Here is a 19,426-nt window from a genome sequence, read left to right as displayed (position 1 = left end):
CGCGGCGCCATCGGCCAAAAATTGGTCCGGCGTGATGGATGGATCACCGGGGAAAATTGCAGAGGTGATAGGGGAGACCGAATGAAAAGAAGCCGCGTGTCACTTGCAACGGATATATATCCGTTAGAAATTAAATAAAATAATTTTTTTTTCTTTTATAAATATCACATTTCTACACAATTTTTACACACACTTCTTTCATTTCAATACTTCTTAAATATTTAAAATATTCTAAACTTCTCTAAAAAAAATGTCACAAATTTTGTTTAATGCTTTTGATAAGTGGGATTCCGATGATCTTGAAGATTTGGAATTTTTACGAGCAATGGCCGAAGAAATTGATGCTGAAGAGGCTGAAGAACATGTTAACAACGAACGAGTTCCACGGTCTCGAACATACATTCATAGAGATCGTGAACAAGCAGGTGAAATGTTACACAAACACTATTTTTGTGAATCTCCAAAATATCACGATCGTCACTTTAAAAGACGTTTTAGAATGAGTAAAGATTTATTCTTACGCATCGCAAATGATATAATTGCTTACGATGTTCAACCTTTACTAAGACATTTTAAATTTTTTTAAACCAAAAATTGATGCTCTTGATCGACAAAGTTATTCAACTATACAAAAGTGTACATCTGCGTTGCGTCAATTGGCGTACGGTACAGCAGCGGACATGTTTGACGAATACCTCCAAATGTCCGAATGTACATCTATAGTATGTCTTGATATGTTTTGTAGATGTATTTTGGAACTTTATGTTGATGAATATTTGAGGAAACCAACGAGTAGCGATATAGCTCGTATGTATAGCGCTCATGAAGAAAAACACAGTTTTAAGGGAATGCTTGGAAGCATCGACTGCATGCATTGGCAGTGGAGGAATTGTCCAGTTGCTTGGAAAGGGCAATATACGAGTGGTCATCAAAAACACCCAACCATTGTTCTTGAAGCCGTTGCTTCATATGATACGTGGATTTGGCATGCATTCTTTGGTACTGCGGGTGCTAACAACGATGTTAATGTTTTGAATCAATCTTCGTTGTTTGATGACATCAAAAATGGAACTGCACCATTTGCACCATTTACAGTAAATGGTAATTGATGTCGTGCGAGGTGGTACGTGATAGTACTATATTTTACCACGAAATACGTTACAAATTACACAAGTTTTAATTATTTATTTACAAATGGGATATACCTAAACCTTGCTACAACACTATAGGCAGTGTACCTAATCGTAGAGTAGTATAGTTTTTAGTAAGTCTGGTTCATTCCACAGGGAGCGGGCTTATTGTACACTATATTTTTAAACAACTATATTTGTACAAAATATATATAATTATATATAATAATATATAAAAGGGAGTTTACCGTTTAATGACCGGTTTGTCGATTTATATTTTAAGCGAAGCGTATAGTAAATGACGATATTTAAATAACAATATAAAATAAATAACAATAATTAAAATGACAATAAATAAAAGTACGAGGAAAAATGAAATAAAATATATTATGCTTATTTAAACTTCCGTAGCCATGATGTTTGACGTTTTGATTATTTATTACCCTGGGTTAATTGTCTTTTGTCCTGGATTATTCGATAAGTCCATCTGGTTTTTGTCCATAACGGTCCATCAGTCATAAATATAAAGTGCGAGTGTCCTCGTCAAATTATCCTTATGTCCGAAGTCAAATATTCCAACTAATTGGGGACTTAAACTGTAACAAGATTTTAATACTTTGTTTAATAATTACACCAGGTTATCGACTGCGTGTAACCTAAGGTTTTAATACTTTGTTATCAATTATGCCAGGTGTCCTTGTATATAATTTCACCCCTGTTTTAATAATTCTAGTGACTATTAATCCATTCCCGTGTCCGGTTAAATGAACTATTATTCGTACATATAAATACCCCGCCCATCGTGTCCGATCGAGTGTATATGGTTATTTATAGGGACATCCAATTGTAAATTTTTATATTAAAATTAACAAACTATCATTTAGTTAAACAAATATAAAGCCCATTAATAGCCCATAGTCTAATTTCCACAAGTGTCGTTCTTTTGTCCAAACCCCAATTATGGTACAAAGCCCAATTACCCCGTCTTTAATATTTAGTCCAACATCATGATTACTTTGGCTCAAATAAGCATAATAAAAACTTAAGTACGAGACATTAATTTAAAAAGGAGAACATAACTTACATTGAGTATTTATCGCGTAGTGTTACACGGACAGAATTTCGACTTCAAAAACCGTTAAAATAACCTTTACATAACCCGAACTAATCTAATATAAAACTACAATATAATATATATATATATATATATATATATATATATATATATATATATATATATATATATATATATATATATATATATATATATATATATATATATATATATATATATATATATATATATATATATATATATATATATATATATATATATATATATATTATTTATGTTACAGAGGAAGAGATATATGAATATGGTGTTTAAACTCGGCCAGAATTCGTTGCATTTATAGGACATTTCTGAAATTTCAAACTCCGCGAGTCATGGAGTTTTAAGCCTTCAAACTCCGCGAGTCGTGGAGTTTGATTTTTCAGCTCACAATTTTTTGGATCTTAGCTTGTCGACGTAATTAAATAATAATATAATATATAAATAATTTTAAGAATTATTTAAATATTATATTTTATTTATGTGCATAGTTGACTTGTAATTTTTGCACCGTTGCGTCGCGCGTTGAGAGTTGACTCATGTCCCGGTACCGGATTTTCGAACGTCCTTGCGTACAATTTAATATCTTGTACTTTGCGTTTTGTAACTTGTACTCTTGTAATTTTTAGACGTTTCTCATCAATAAATTGAACCTTTTGAATTGTATCTTGTACATTTGAGCTTTTTGAACGTTTGTGTCTTCAAATCTTCGTTTTCGCCTTTTGTCTTCGCACTTATTTATTTAAACAATTACAATGAAAATATAATACAATTACATATGAAAACCTATTATTTAGGAGGGATATTGCTATGAAATATATGTTCCTTTTTAGCCTTATCAAATATCCCCACACTTGAGCGTTGCTTGTCCTCAAGCAATACAGAACTTGAAATAAAAACATACATGAATCACTTTTTTATTCATCACACTTTATACATCAGTGATTTTGATATGGTGGTATAAACAATGATAGTAACGATAGAACCATGGTTAAAGGTGGGTGTGTCATCCACAGTTGCCTCGGGTTTAGGTCAACGACACTTGCAATCAAATAGCCGATTTACTTTCGGTTTCCAAAGCAAAGTGCACATTTGAAAGGCGGTTTACAGTCCCACATGACTATGAAAATGTAGATCCTTAAGGAAATTGGATCTTTATGAAAACATTTGATCTTTGAAAATTCAATCTAGCTTTTACCCTAGATAAGTTTTCCGGAATTACCCTTCACCGGTGTTGCAAAATATTTTTGTGGGTTTTGTGGGTTTAAGATTTGAAAATTTTAGCTCAAAACTTATGGTTTTGTGTCACCCACTTGCTAACCTTGTATTAGAAAAGCAACACGTCCAGTATACTTGCTCCGTATATTACCTTTCGGTAAACTACCGTCCGGTTGTAAAGGAAAGCGATGAACAAGAAACTGTTAAGGCAATGTCTAATGACATGCATTTGATTATAGTCCACAAACGTGTCGGATGCTAGTACTATCCTTTGTAGGAGCAATAGTAAAGATCATCCTATAATTTTTCGGTCTGGCACAAGGTCCTGTCTTCGACCATGCTACGCAACCACCGTTCTTACGGTTGACACCCGATTTGGTTCAGGTGACCTAATGAATTCCAGGTGAATTCCTAGGATTTTACGTTCAATGGTAATAAACGCATTGAAAATAGGTTTTCAGAAAACAAATCAGTTTGTAATTTTTGATCAAAATATTTTCTCGTTCAAGCTCGAGTTTAGATATCATTGAATTCCATGAGTTTGAATTCTCAATCTTTAAGGTCAATCTCAAGGATTGAGTAATATCAGTCTTAAAAGCTGATTTTTAATCTTTTAAGGAGATTATCCTTTCTGGGGATCTGATTCATTAGTCTTATCAAGCTAATTTGCACGGTGCCCTCCCCATTTTACGAGACAGATCCTCTCATGGTTAGGATAAGTCTGACCACATGACGACCCTGTTTGATGCTGAGGTCCGTGGATTTCCTGCTGATTTTAGTGATGGCTTTTCTAGATTTTTTGTCAACCTACAGCTGGTCTGGAAGACAACTTCTTGACCTAAATCAAGAAGCGCGTGTCTTTTTCGGAAGACTTTACTTCCTTTTAATTATGGAATTGATTCATCGTGTAGATCCATCTATTCTTTCAAAAGTATTACAATAAATCGGGTAAAACAGTTAATTTAGTCCAAAACAAAAGCACCTGCAATAACTTTACAGAAACATGTGATAGATAGTTTTTAATTGAATAACTTGGTACATTCTCCCCACACTTGGCTTTTTTCATGCTTCTTTTTATATCCTAATAAATAAATTCAAGCGTTTTAATTGTTTCTCAATTTATGTCCTTTCCGAGGTAACGATAATTTCGGCATTAACACCTAGTTTTATCGTTCATAAATATGTATAAACATGATTTTGAATTCATTTAGTTTAAAATTTTTCAAATTTTCATAAAATTTAGAAAATAAGCCAAGTATAAACCCGAGAGAATTTATAACTCTTCCCCACACTTGAGATCATGCAATGCCCTCATTAGCATGAAATCAGACTATAATTATAAATTCATGAGGGTGATTAGTGTAGAAAAGTGATAACAAATACCCATTTTGTAATTACAAAGCTCATCGAATGATAGATGGCGCGCCTCACCGTTCATTCCTTCTTGTTTTATCACACATGTTTTTCTTCAAAAACGGTTGCTTTTCTGAACTGTTTGCTAATATTTGAAAATGCTTCTTTTACCCTTACTTATTATGCATGTTTATTTAACGAGTTATGCACTAACCCGAACCCCTAATTTAACATTAAGTGGGGTTAGACTTCCCCACACTTAGCTGACGACATGTGAAGTCGGTAGAATAAGTTCCACGAATTAAAATAGTGAGCCAGTTATTTACATCTCGGGTGGTGTATAATATATCAATGGGTTTAAAGTTTAGACTCACCCGATCGTCACTACTTAATTCTTTTTTAAGTGTAGCTTTTAGTAAATGGATATGTCTCTTTTCTGGTTCTTGGTCAAATGGATCGATATACACCAACATACATATTTCTATAGGGTGTACAATTCCTAACATTTCCTTTCGTTCATTCTCGGGATCAAAGTTTTCACCTCTATTACCCAATTGGGTGAAATTTGAGGTGTCAATATCTATTACAGATTGTAGTTCATCTTTGGTAGATGACTTGTCTATTGAGAATATTGAGTTGGAAGGTTGTGGAATGGTGAATTTCGGTTTGGCCTCGGGGGTAAAATTTTCAACGTTATCATTTTCCCAAGAGTACCAATTTGTCACCCTTATTTCTTCTTCATCATCCATTGATGGATTGATGATTTCGTCGGTAGAGGCTAATGTGTCATTATGTTGTGAAATTGATAAGACTGAATAAAAAGTATCATCAGGATAGTTGGTGATTTCGGAGCTCTCGAATTCATCAAAATTCGATGATATGAGATTTTCTTGCACAATACTCCTCATATCAACAGGTGTGTAATCTGATAGAGTTTCAGCTTGCCGATTTACAAACTCTCTCATTTGTTCATTTTGAGCATCGAGTTCTTCGAGTTTGATTTTCATATTCTCTAATAAATTTTCAGACACGTAATTTTCCTCGTCTACTGGTTGTTGAGTTTGGAAATATTCTTGGGAATAATCCCAATTTGAATTGTATTCTTCGTAATCGTTCCATTCAGGTTCCGTGGGTGCGTAATTTTTCATAGGAACGTAATAGTAACATTCCCATGTTGAGTGATAATCTCCACAGATTTCACAACCAGTTATTGTTTCGTCGTTCGTGATCCAAGATTGACCGAATGAATTTTTATCAACACTCGTTTGAGAGTATTGATTTAATTGATTTCGAATATCAAAAAGAGTTTCCATAGCCTTGTTTTCAAAATTTTCCATTTTATTGCGATGGCCAAATTTTAGCTACAATGTGGTGCATTTACTAATTATCCTATTAGTTATAAAAATAGAAAAACTTATATAAGTTGTCCAATTAATAGACTTTTCTGCTTTTGCCCACGTTTCGAATAGCCAAAAGTTGCAGCAGGGAGCCAGAACCCTTTAAATCGGAAGCTCACAACTCAGCCACTAACAAATCCAACTATTACTACGAAGCAGAAAATTGTCAACGTCCATTAATTTAACCACTTAAATAATTTTTCTTTCCGTTTGAGATATTAGATAAGAAATAGAGAAAATTTCTAAGTCCTAAAAACTAAAGCGTCGAGAAATAAGAAAGAAAAAGAATGCGCGTCGAAAAATGTCGAAAAATAAAATTAAGAAAATAGCGCGTCGTAACTTAAAAGTCTAAAAATTAAATCTAAAAAGTTACGTCTAAAGGTATTAAAGCTTAAAGGAATTCTATATCCAAAACGGCAATAACTTAATTAGGCACTAAAATCTAAAAACGGCGTCGTAAAATTCTAAAGCGCCTAAATCTTAATCTAAAGAAAAAGCACTTAAGGGATTTTACGGCAAAGCCTAAAAATCTAGAAAATAAAAATAAGCTACGGCAAAACTAAATTTAAAATTAACTACGAACGATAAAAATAAAAATATTACGATTACACTAAATAAAAGGATACAAAATATAAAAATAAAAAGTGATAAAATTACTTATTTTTATAAAAATATTATTTTTATATTTATTTTATAAAAGTATTAATTTTTATATATAATATAACTAATTATAATACAAAATACAAATTAATTTAAAAACTAAAACTAAATATTAATAATAATAAATTAAATAGGGTTTATAAATAATAATAATTAATAATATTCCGTAATTAATGCGAAATAGGGTTTCTGGTCAGGCTGGTCAGGGCGGCTCCGCGAGTCGTGGAGTTTTAAGCCTGCAAACTTCGCGAGTCGTGGAGTTTGAAAAACGTTTTTTTTTTAATATTATATTGTTTTTCTAAAATGATATATAAATATATTTATACAAAAATAAATTAAAAATATAGCGTTTCGCCGGTTCCCCGGTAGCGGCGCCAAAAACTTGATGTCGTGCGAGGTGGTACGTGATAGTACTATATTTTACTACGAAATACGTTACAAGTTACACAAGTTTTAATTATTTATTTACAAATGGGATATACCTAAACCTTGCTACAACACTATAGGCAGTGTACCTAATCGTAGAGTAGTATAGTTTTTAGTAAGTCCGGTTCGTTCCACAGGGAGCGGGCTTATTGCACACTATATTTTTAAACAACTATATTTGTACAAAATATATATAATTATATATAATAATATATAAAAGGGGGTTTACCGTTTAATGACCGGTTTGTCGACTTATATTTTAAGCGAAGCGTATAGTAAATGACGATATTTAAATAACAATATAAAATAAATAACAATAATTAAAATGACTGATAAGGCTAAAAAAGAACATATATTTCATAGCAATATCCCTCCTAAATAATAGGTTTTCATATGTAATTGTATTATATTTTCATTGTAATTGTTTAAATAAATAAGTGCGAAGACAAAAGGCGAAAACGAAGATTTGAAGACACAAACGTCCAAAAAGCTCAAATGTTCAAGATACAATTCAAACGGTTCAATTTATTGATGAAAAACGTCTAAAAATGACAATAGTACAAGTTACAAAACGCAAAGTACAAGATATTAAATTGTACGCAAGGACGTTCGAAAATCCGGAACCGGGACATGAGTCAACTATCAACGCCCGACGCAATGGACCAAAAATTATGAGTCAACTATGCACAAGAATAAAATATAATATATAAATAATTATATAAATTATTTACATATTATAAATATATATATAATCATGTCGACAAGCTATGAGACAAAGGATCCTGAGCTGGATTTTCAAACTCCACGACTCGCGGAGTTTGAAGGCCAAAAACTCCACGACTCGCGGAGCTGTCAGAAATCAAAACGCCTATAAAAGGCCATGCATTCGTTCGATAAAAAATAATAAATAATAATAATAATACTCTGTAATAAATAAATAAATATATATATAATATATATAGTATAGGGTAGTTTTATATTAGATTAGTTCGGGTTATGTAAAAGTTATTTTACGGGTTTTTGAAGTCGAAATTCTGTCCGTGTACCACTACGCGATAAATAATCAATGTAAGCTATGTTCTCTTTTTTTAAATTAATGTCTCGTGCTTAAGTTATTATTATGCTTATTTGAGCCGAAGTAATCATGATGTTGGGCTAAATATTAAAGACGGGGTAATTGGGCTTTGTACCATAATTGGGGTTTGGACAAAAGAACGACACTTGTGGAAATTAGACTATGGGCTATTGATGGGCTTTATATTTGTTAAACTAAATGATAGTTTGTTAATTTTAATATAAAGATTTACAATTGGATGTCCCTATAAATAACCATATACACTCGATCGGACACGATGGGCGGGATATTTATATGTACGAATAATAGATCATTTAACCGGACACGGGAATGGATTAATAGTCACTAGAATTATTAAAACAGGGGTGAAATTATGTACAAGGACACTTGGCATAATTGATAACAAAGTATTAAAACCTTGGGTTACACGCAGTTGATATCCTGGTGTAATTATTAAACAAAGTATTAAAACCTTGTTACAGTTTAAGTCCCCAATTAGTTGGAATATTTGACTTCGGATATAAGGATAATTTGATGAGGACACTCGCACTTTATATTTATGACTGATGGACTATTATGGACAAAAACCAGACGGGCATATTAAATAATCCAGGACAAAGAACAATTAACCCATGGGAATAAATAAATAATCAACACGTCAAACATCATGATTACGGAAGTTTAAATAAGCATAATATATTTTATTTCATTTTTCCTCGTACTTTTATTTATTGTCATTTTAATTATTGTTATTTATTTTATATTGTTATTTAAATATCGTCATTTACTATACGCTACGCTTAAAATATAAATCGACAAACCGGCCATTAAACGATAAACCCCCTTTTATATATTATTATATATAATTATATATATTTTGTACAAATATAGTTGTTTAAAAATATAGTGTGCAATAAGCCCGCTCCCTGTGGAACGAACCGGACTTACTAAAAACTATACTACTCTACGATTATGTACACTGCCTATAGTGTTGTAGCAAGGTTTAGGTATATCCCATTTGTAAATAAATAATTAAAACTTGTGTAATTTGTAACGTATTTCATAGTAAAATATAGTACTATCACGTACCCCCACGCTACCACATCAAGTTTTTGGCGCCGCTGCCGGGGAATCGGCGAAACGCTATATTTTTAATTTATTTTTGTATAAATATATTTATATATCATTTTAGAAAAACAATATAAAATTTATAAAAAAAACCGAAAATGCAAACTCCGCGACTTGCGGAATTTTAGGGCACGTGGAACCGCGACTCGCGGAGCCGCCCTGACGCGCTGACAGAAACCCTAAAATCGCATTAATTACGGATTATTATTTATTATTATTTAAACCTAATTAGTTTATTATTAATATAATTTAGTTTTAAGTTTTAATTAATTAGTTATAATTAATTATAATTAGTTTTAAAAAAATTAATACTTTTATAAAATATAAAAATAAAAATATAAAAACAATATTTTTTATAAAAATAAGTAATTTTATCACTTTTTATAATTTGTATCCTTTTATTTAGTGTAATCGTAATATTTTGAATATTTTTCGTTCGCAATTAGTTTTAAAATTAGTTTTTCCGTAGTTATTTTATATGTATAGATTCTTAGACTTTGCCGTAAAATTCCTTAAGTGCTTTTTTTTAAATTAAGATTTAGGCGCTTTGGAATTTTGCGACGCCGTTTTTTAGATTTTAGTGCCTAATTAAGTTATTGCCGTTTTGGATATAGAATTCCTTTAAGCTTTAATACCTTTAGGCGTAACTTTTTAGATTTAATTTTTAGACTTTTAAGTTACGACGCGCTACTCTCTTATTATTATTTTTCGACATTTTTCGACCTTTTTCGACGTGCATTCTTTTTCTTTCTTATTTCTCGACGCTTTAGTTTTTAGGACTTAGAAATTTTCTCTATTTCTTATCTAATATCTCAAACGGAAAGAAAAATTATTTAAGTGGTTAAATTAATGGACGTTGACAATTTTCTGCTTCGTAGTAATAGTTGGATTTGTTAGTAGCTGAGTTGTGAGCTTCCGATTTAAAGGGTTCTGGCTCCCTGCTGCATCTTTTGGCTATTCGAAACGTGGGCAAGAGCAGAAAAGTCTATTAATTGGACAACTTATATAAGTTTTTCTATTTTTATAACTAATAGGATAATTAGTAAATGCACCACATTGTAGCTAAAATTTGGCCATCGCAATAAAATGGAAAATTTTGAAAACAAGGCTATGGAAACTCTTTTTGATATCCAAAATCAATTAAATCAATACTCTCAAACGGGTGTTGATGATAATTCGTTCGGTCAATCTTGGATCACGAATGACGAAACAATAACTAGTTGTGAAATCTGTGGAGATTATCACTCAACATGGGAATGTTATTATTACGTTCCTTTGGAAAATTACGCACCCACGGAACCTGAATGGAATGATTATGAAGAATACAATTCAAATTGGGATTATTCCCAAGAATATATCCAAACTCAACAACCAGTAGACGAGGAAAATTATGTGTCCGAAAATTCTTTAGACAATATAAAAATCAAACTCGAAGAACTCGATGCTCAAAATGAACAAATGGGAGAGTTTGTAAATCAGCAAGCTGAAACTCTATCAGATTACACACCTGTTGATCTGAGGAGTATTGTGCAAGAAAATCTCATATCATCGAATTTTGATGAATTCGAGAGCTCCGAAATCACCAACTATCCCGATGATACTTTTTATTCAGTCTTACCAATTTCACAACATATCGACACATTAGCCTCTACCGACAAAATCATCGATCCATCAATGAATGAAGAAGAAGTAATGGTGACAAATTGGTACTCATGGGAAAATGATAACGTTGAAAATTTTACCCCCGAGACCAAAATGGTGGGACCAATAAGTACCATTAATGAAGAAGAATTTGCTTCGATCCCGAAATTCACCATTCCACAACCTTCCAACTCAATATTCTCAATAGACAAGTCATCTACCAAAGATGAACTACAAGCTGTAATAGATAATGACACCTCGAATTTCACCCAATCGGGTAATAGAGGTGAAAACTTTGATCACGAGAATAAAAGGAAGGAAATATTAGGAATTGTCCACCCTATAGAAATAAGTATGTCGGTGTATATCGATCCATTTGACCAAGAACCAGAAAAGAGACATATCCATTTACTAAAAGCTACACTTAAAAAAGAATTAGGTAGTGACGATCGGGTGGGTCTAAACTTTAAACCCATTGATATAATATATACCACCCGAGATGTAAATAACTGGCTCACTATTTTAATTCGTGAAACTTATTCTACCGACTTCACATGTCGTCAGCTAAGTGTGGGGAAGTCTAACCCCACTTAACGTTAAATTAGGGGTTCGGGTTAGTGCATAACTCGTTAATAAAAATGCATTATTAGGGTAAAAGACGCTTTTTCAAATATTAGTAAACAGTTCAGAAAAGCAGCCGTTTTTGAAAAAAAAAGCATGTGTGATAAAACAAGAAGGAATGAACGATGAGGCGCGCCATCTATCATTCGACGAGCTTTGTAATTACAAACTGGGTATTTTTAATCACTTTTCTACACTTATCACCCTCGTGAATTTATAATTATAGTCTGATTTCATGCAAATGAGGGCATTGCATGATCTCAAGTGTGGGGAAGGGTTATAAATTCTCTCGGGTTTACACTTGGTTTATTTGCCAAATTTTGTGAAAATTTGAAAAATTTTCAACTAAATGAAGTCAAAATCATGTTTATACATATTTATGAACGATGAAAACTAGGTGTTAATACCGAAAATATCGTTACCTCAGAAAGGACATAAATTGAGAAACACCCTAAAACGATTGAATTCATTTAAAATGGAATAAAGGAGAATAAAAAGGCAAAAAAAGAAACTAAGTGTGGGGAGAATGTACCAAGTTATTCAATTAAAAACTATCTATCACATGTTTCTGTAAAGTTATTTCAGGTACTTTTGTTTTGGACGATTTTAATCAGTTTTACCCGATTTACTGTAATATATTTGAAAGAAAAGATGGATCTACACGATGAATCAATTCCATCATTAAAAGGAAGTAAAGTCTTCTGAAAAAGACACGCGCTTCTTGATTTAGGTCAGGAAGTTGTCGTCCAGACCAGCTGTAGGTTGACGAAAAATCTAGAAAAGTCATCACTAAAATCAGCAGGAAATCCACGGACCTCAGCATCAAACAGGGTCGCCAAGTGGTCAGACTTATCCTAACCATGAGAGGATATGTCTCGTAAAATAGGGAGGACGCCGTGCAAATTAGCTTGATAAGACTAATGAATCAGATTCCCAGAAAGGATAATCTCCTTAAAGATTAAAAATCAGCATTTAAGCCTGATATTACTCAATCCTTGAGATTGACTTTAAAGATTGAGAATTACAAACTCATGGAATTCAATGATACCTAAACTCGAGCTTGAACGAGAAAATATTTTGATCAAAATTACAAACCGATTTGTTTTTTGAAAACCTATTTTCAATGCGTTCATTACCATTGAACATAAAATCCTAGGAATTCACCTGGAATTCATTAGGTCACCTGAACCAAATCAGGTGTCAACCGTAAGAACGGTGGTTGCATAGCATGGTCGGAGACAGGACCTTGTGCCAGATCGAAAAATCATAGGATGATCTTTACTATTGCTCCTACAAAGGATAGTACTAGCATCCGACACTTTTATAGACCATAATCAAAAGCATGTCATTAGACATTGCCTTAACAGTTGCTTGTTCATCGCTTTCCTTTACAACCGGACGGTAGTTTGTCGAAAGGTAATATACGGGACAAGTAAACTGGACGTGTTGCTTTCCTAATACAAGGTTAGCTAATGGGTGACACAAAACCACAAGTGTTGAGCTAAAATTTTCAAATCTGAAACCCACAAAACCCATAAAAATATTTTGCAAACACCGGTGAAGGGTTATTCCGGAAAACTTATCTAGGGTAAAAGCTAGATTGAATTTTCAAAGACCAAATGTTTTCATAAAGATCCAATTTCCTTAAGGATCTACATTTTCATAGTCATGTGGGACTGTAAACCGCCTTTCAAATGTGCACTTTGCTTTGGAAACCGAAAGTAAATCGGCTATTTGATTGCAAGTGTCGTTGACCTAAACCCGAGGCAACTGTGGATGACACACCCACCTTTAACCATGGTTCTATCGTTACTATCATTTTTTATACCACCATATCAAAATCACTGATGTACAAAGTGTGATAAATAAAAAAGTGATTCATGTATGTTTTTATTTCAAGTTCTGTATTGCTTGAGGACAAGCAACGCTCAAGTGTGGGGATGTTTAATAAGGCTAAAAAGGAACATATATTTCAAAACAATATCCCTCCTAAATAATAGGTTTTCATATGTAATTGTATTATATTTTCATTGTAATTGTTTAAATAAATAAGTGCGAAGACAAAAGGCGAAAACGAAGATTTGAAGACACAAACGTCCAAAAAGCTCAAATGTTCAAGATACAATTCAAAAGGTTCAATTTATTGATGAAAAACGTCTTAAAATGACAAGAGTACAAGTTACAAAACGCAAAGTACAAGATATTAAATTGTACGCAAGGACGTTCGAAAATCCGGAACCGGGACATGAGTCAACTATCAACGCCCGACGCAATGGACCAAAAATTATGAGTCAACTATGCACAAGAATAAAATATAATATATAAATAATTATATAAATTATTTATATATTATAAATATATATATAATCATGTCGACAAGCTATGAGACAAAGGATCCTGAGCTGGATTTTCAAACTCCACGACTCGCGGAGTTTGAAGGCCAAAAACTCCACGACTCGCGGAGCTGTCAGAAATCAAAACGCCTATAAAAGGCCATGCATTCGTTCGATAAAAAATAATAAATAATAATAATAATACTCTGTAATAAATAAATAAATAAATATATATATAATATATATAGTATAGGGTAGTTTTATATTAGATTAGTTCGGGTTATATAAAAGTTATTTTTACGGGTTTTTGAAGTCGAAATTCTGTCCGTGTACCACTACGCGATAAATAATCAATGTAAGCTATGTTCTCCTTTTTTAAATTAATGTCTCGTGCTTAAGTTATTATTATGCTTATTTGAGCCGAAGTAATCATGATGTTAGGCTAAATATTAAAGACGGGGTAATTGGGCTTTGTACCATAATTGGGGTTTGGACAAAAGAACGACACTTGTGAAAATTAGACTATGGGCTATTAATGGGCTTTATATTTGTTTAACTAAATGATAGTTTGTTAATTTTAATATAAAGATTTACAATTGGACGTCCCTATAAATAACCATATACACTCGATCGGACATGATGGGCGGGATATTTATATGTACGAATAATAGTTCATTTAACCGGACACGGGAATGGATTAATAGTCACTAGAATTATTAAAACAGGGGTGAAATTATGTATAAGGACACTTGGCATAATTGATAACAAAGTATTAAAACCTTGGGTTACACGCAGTTGATATCTTGGTGTAATTATTAAACAAAGTATTAAAACCTTGTTACAGTTTAAGTCCCCAATTAGTTGAAATATTTGACTTCGGATATAAGGATAATTTGACGAGGACACTCGCACTTTATATTTATGACTGATGGACTGTTATGGACAAAAACCAGACGGGCATATTAAATAATCCAGGACAAAGAACAATTAATCCATGGGAATAAATAAATAATCAACACGTCAAACATCATGATTACGGAAGTTTAAATAAGCATAATATATTTTATTTCATTTTTCCTCGTACTTTTATTTATTGTCATTTTAATTATTGTTATTTATTTTATATTGTTATTTAAATATCGTCATTTACTATACGCTTCGCTTAAAATATAAATCGACAAACCGGTCATTAAACGATAAACCCCCTTTTATATATTATTATATATAATTATATATATTTTGTACAAATATAGTTGTTTAAAAATATAGTGTGCAATAAGCCCGCTCCCTGTGGAACGAACCGGACTTACTAAAAACTATACTACTCTACGATTATGTACACTGCCTATAGTGTTGTAGCAAGGTTTAGGTATATCCCATTTGTAAATAAATAATTAAAACTTGTGTAATTTGTAACGTATTTCATAGTAAAATATAGTACTATCACGTACCCCCACGCTACCACATCAATGAAAATAAATAAAAGTACGAGGAAAAATGAAATCAAATCTATTATGCTTATTTAAGCTTCCGTAACTATGATGTTTGACGTTTTGATTATTTATTACCCTGGGTTAATTGTCCTTTGTCCTGGTTTATTCGATAAGTCCATCTGATTTTTGTCCATAACGGTCCATCAGTCATAAATATAAAGTGCGAGTGTCCTCGTCAAATTATCCTTATGTCCGAAGTCAAATATTCCAACTAATTGGGGACTTAAACTGTAACAAGATTTTAATACTTTGTTTAATAATTACACTAGGTTATCGACTGCGTGTAACCCAAGGTTTTAATACTTTGTTATCAATTATGCCAAGTGTCCTTGTACATAATTTCACCCATGTTTTAATAATTCTAGTGACTATTAATCCATTCCCGTGTCCGGTTAAATGAACTATTATTCGAACATATAAATACCCCGCCCATCGTGTCCGATCGAGTGTATATGGTTATTTATAGGGACATTCAATTGTAAATTTTTATATTAAAATTAACAAACTATCATTTAGTTAAACAAATATAAAGCCCATTAATAGCCCATAGTCTAATTTCCACAAGTGTCGTTCTTTTGTCCAAACCTCAATTATGGTACAAAGCCCAATTACCCCGTCTTTAATATTTAGTCCAACATCATGATTACTTTGGCTCAAATAAGCATAATAATAACTTAAGTACGAGACATTAATTTAAAAAGGAGAACATAACTTACATTGAGTATTTATCGCGTAGTGTTACACGGACAGAATTTCGACTTCAAAAACCGTTAAAATAACCTTTACATAACCCGAACTAATCTAATATAAAACTACACTATACTATATATATATATATATATATATATATATATATATATATATATATATATATATATATATATATATATATATATATATATATATATATATATATATATATATATATATATATATATATATATATATATTTATTATTTATGTTACAGAGGAAGAGATATATGAATATGGTGTTTAAACTCGGCCAGAATTCGTTGCATTTATAGGACATTTCTGAAATTTCAAACTCCGCGAGTCGTGGAGTTTGATTTTCCAGCTCACAATTTTTTGGATCTTAGCTTGTCGACGTAATTAAATAATAATATAATATATAAATAATTTTAAGAATTATTTAAATATTATATTTTATTTATGTGCATAGTTGACTTGTAATTTTTGCACCGTTGCGTCGCGCGTTGAGAGTTGACTCATGTCCCGGTTCCGGATTTTCGAACGTCCTTGCGTACAATTTAATATCTTGTACTTTGCGTTTTGTAACTTGTACTCTTATAATTTTTAGACGTTTCTCATCAATAAATTGAACCTTTTGAATTGTATCTTGTACATTTGAGCTTTTTGGACGTTTGTGTCTTCAAATCTTCGTTTTCGCCTTTTGTCTTCGCACTTATTTATTTAAACAATTACAATGAAAATATAATACAATTACATATGAAAACCTATTATTTAGGAGGGATATTGCTATGAAATATATGTTCCTTTTTAGCATTATCAGTAATATACTTACACAAATGGTTATTATTTAGCCGATGGCATATACCCAGATTGGGCAACATTAATCAAGGCGTATTCGACCCCAACCGAAGAGCCCCGTATAAAATTTAAACGCTTCCAAGAAAATGCCCGTAAAGATGTTGAGAGAACATTCGGTGTTCTTCAGGGTAGATTTCATATTCTACAAATGGTTGGATGACCACAAAGTGTCAACAAGTTGAGATGAATATTATATTGTTGTGTGTTATTGCACAACATGATAGTTGAGGATAATGGCTTCAACATTTCATGGCTCGAGGAAGAATTACTTAACACTAGAGAAGCTAATCCTAACTTTGTAAGGAATCGATCTACAAGTCGTGATGTAAGAGATCAAGAAATACGAGATAGAAACATTCATGACCAACTCCGAGAAGATCTCACTCAACACATTTGGGACCTTCCACCAAACTTTAGAACTTTAAATGCTTAATTTAATTTCAGTTTGATTTGTGTTTAGTTTCAGTAATTTGAATAATTTGTAATCGTTATCTTTAATTTGAATAAATTTTAATCGTTAGCTTTAATTATATTCATAACTGAGCAAAGATGCTTTCAGAAAACTGAGATGATTTGACATAGCATAGCAGCTTTAATTAAAGCTGTATGTAACAGAGATTCCCTGACTAAAGCTGATGAAGACATAGATTCTTTAATTAAAGTTGGTGAAGACAGAGATTCTTTGACTAGAATCAGATTTGCTTTATTAAAAGTTGTATATTAATGGTTGTATTCAACAAACGTGTTTATTGCCACAACTACCTACTACCTTCTACCTTCTACATCTACAAATAGAAGCCATTATTTCTCATCACACCACACATACTTCAAAACTTATCTCCTACTTTTCTACTACTTCAAAATGAGTCAAATTCATGTTTTGGTCCAAGTGAACTACGGTGGAGAATTCGACCCTCAGGTCAGGAATTACTCCACCACCGTCAATGCTGAACAAAGGGAGTACCGCTTGAACGTCCGTAATCATCCACTGTCCAATGTGCTTGATTTCCTCAAGGATGAGATACCTCTTGTATTCTCACAAGTCTGGTTCTTCAAGGAACCCAATGTTCCAGCCACTCATCTTAAAGAAGAAGATGACTGGTGTATGCTTGTGGGTCGAGCTGTGACTCGCAACGAGTCAATCAAGTTGTACATCGAGTATCCGGTTGAGATGGGGTACATTGATCCCTCTGATGAAGAGGACTATGTACCAAGCGGGCTACAGTACGACACGGATGGCAAGTTCTACTCGTCTGGTGATTCGGACGATTTCTAAATGTTTAGCTTAATTATCGTTGTAATTGTGTTGGATGTTTAGTTTTTAAAAAAACATGTAACCGTGTTTGTTTGTGTTTAATAAAAGTTCTGTTAAAAAATGAATATTCTCCGTGATAATTATTATAATTAATAATACGAATTAATAATAATAAATAATATTAATATTAATAAAAATACTAATAATAATTATTATTATTATAAAAACTCAAACAAAAATGAAAAAAATAAAAATAAAAATGTGGGACCAACAACCCCCATCACGCCTACCATTACAAAATCCATCACCCCATCACATTTGCCACATCAGCACTATACCCCACAAAAACCCCATCACCCCATCACCATTAAAAAGGGTCTTATGGGCATAATCCAGGAGAGAGAGTGGGAGTATCATGGGGGACATTTGGGATGGGAAAAGGTGGTACCACAACAGGTGTAGAATTTTGTAGGGTACTGTGACTTTTGCTTCTTTCATGATTTTGCTGAAGTATCTCAGAAAAAGTGGCTTTTTTAATACCTTCTTTTGGTTGAGAGCATAACCTAGGATCATTGTTGAGTGCATTGGTAATTATATGGTAGATCTTTTCAAAAAAACATGTGTATCGGCAGGGACATGTTAGCTCTGTGTTGACTAAGTCAACCCATCCAGCGGAACCCGGTATGCCCCTGGAGCCTGGCGAAACACCATCACCATAAACCCCTACAGTTTGCCAGAACTCGGATTCGAGCCTGCATGGGTATCTTTTCCATCTTTGCAAGCGTGGGGCCTAGGATCATTTGGGCCCGGTACCGTTGAAGCACAGCTTCGTTGGTAGCACTATATGGTAGATCCTAGAGTAGACGTTAGTCATATACTCTTCTTCATCTAGTAGCAGCATAGGTGTGTCTTGAGAAACGATTTTCCCCCCATTACTTGCATCAACATTTTGATTTTCAAAATTTGAATTATTTTCAGTAGTTGGTGAGGGCATTTCAGGAACATCTACTTCCGGC

The 19,426-nt window shown here is 32.6% G+C and overlaps 1 protein-coding gene across 1 annotated transcript; it reads left to right on the top strand.

The window, feature by feature from the left end:
- The first annotated feature begins 250 nt into the window (after positions 1-250).
- LOC139840596 (uncharacterized) lies at positions 251-17,588 on the top strand. The gene is made up of 4 exons (XM_071830855.1): positions 251-432; positions 746-1,101; positions 17,149-17,283; positions 17,380-17,588. Exons 1-4 carry the CDS (start codon positions 251-253, stop codon positions 17,586-17,588), a joined length of 882 nt encoding a protein of 293 aa, XP_071686956.1.
- Positions 17,589-19,426: the final 1,838 nt, after the last annotated feature.

This window comes from Rutidosis leptorrhynchoides, chromosome 4 (assembly GCF_046630445.1).
Source record: "Rutidosis leptorrhynchoides isolate AG116_Rl617_1_P2 chromosome 4, CSIRO_AGI_Rlap_v1, whole genome shotgun sequence".
Taxonomy (NCBI): domain Eukaryota; kingdom Viridiplantae; phylum Streptophyta; class Magnoliopsida; order Asterales; family Asteraceae; genus Rutidosis; species Rutidosis leptorrhynchoides.
Note: the sequence above shows the minus strand (reverse complement) of the source record. Positions and strands in the feature narration are given on the sequence as shown.

What these genes read in the sequence shown, in the direction of transcription:
- LOC139840596 (XM_071830855.1), top strand. Translation starts at nt 251, where the DNA reads ATGTCACAAATTTTGTTTAATGCTTTTGATAAGTGGGATTCCGATGAT. An exon ending in CGTGAACAAGCAGGTGAAAT is followed by an intron (nt 433 to 745) that starts GTTACACAAACA and finishes TATGTTTTGTAG; the next exon opens with ATGTATTTTGGAACTTTATG. An exon ending in AACATTCGGTGTTCTTCAGG is followed by an intron (nt 17,284 to 17,379) that starts GTAGATTTCATA and finishes ACAACATGATAG; the next exon opens with TTGAGGATAATGGCTTCAAC.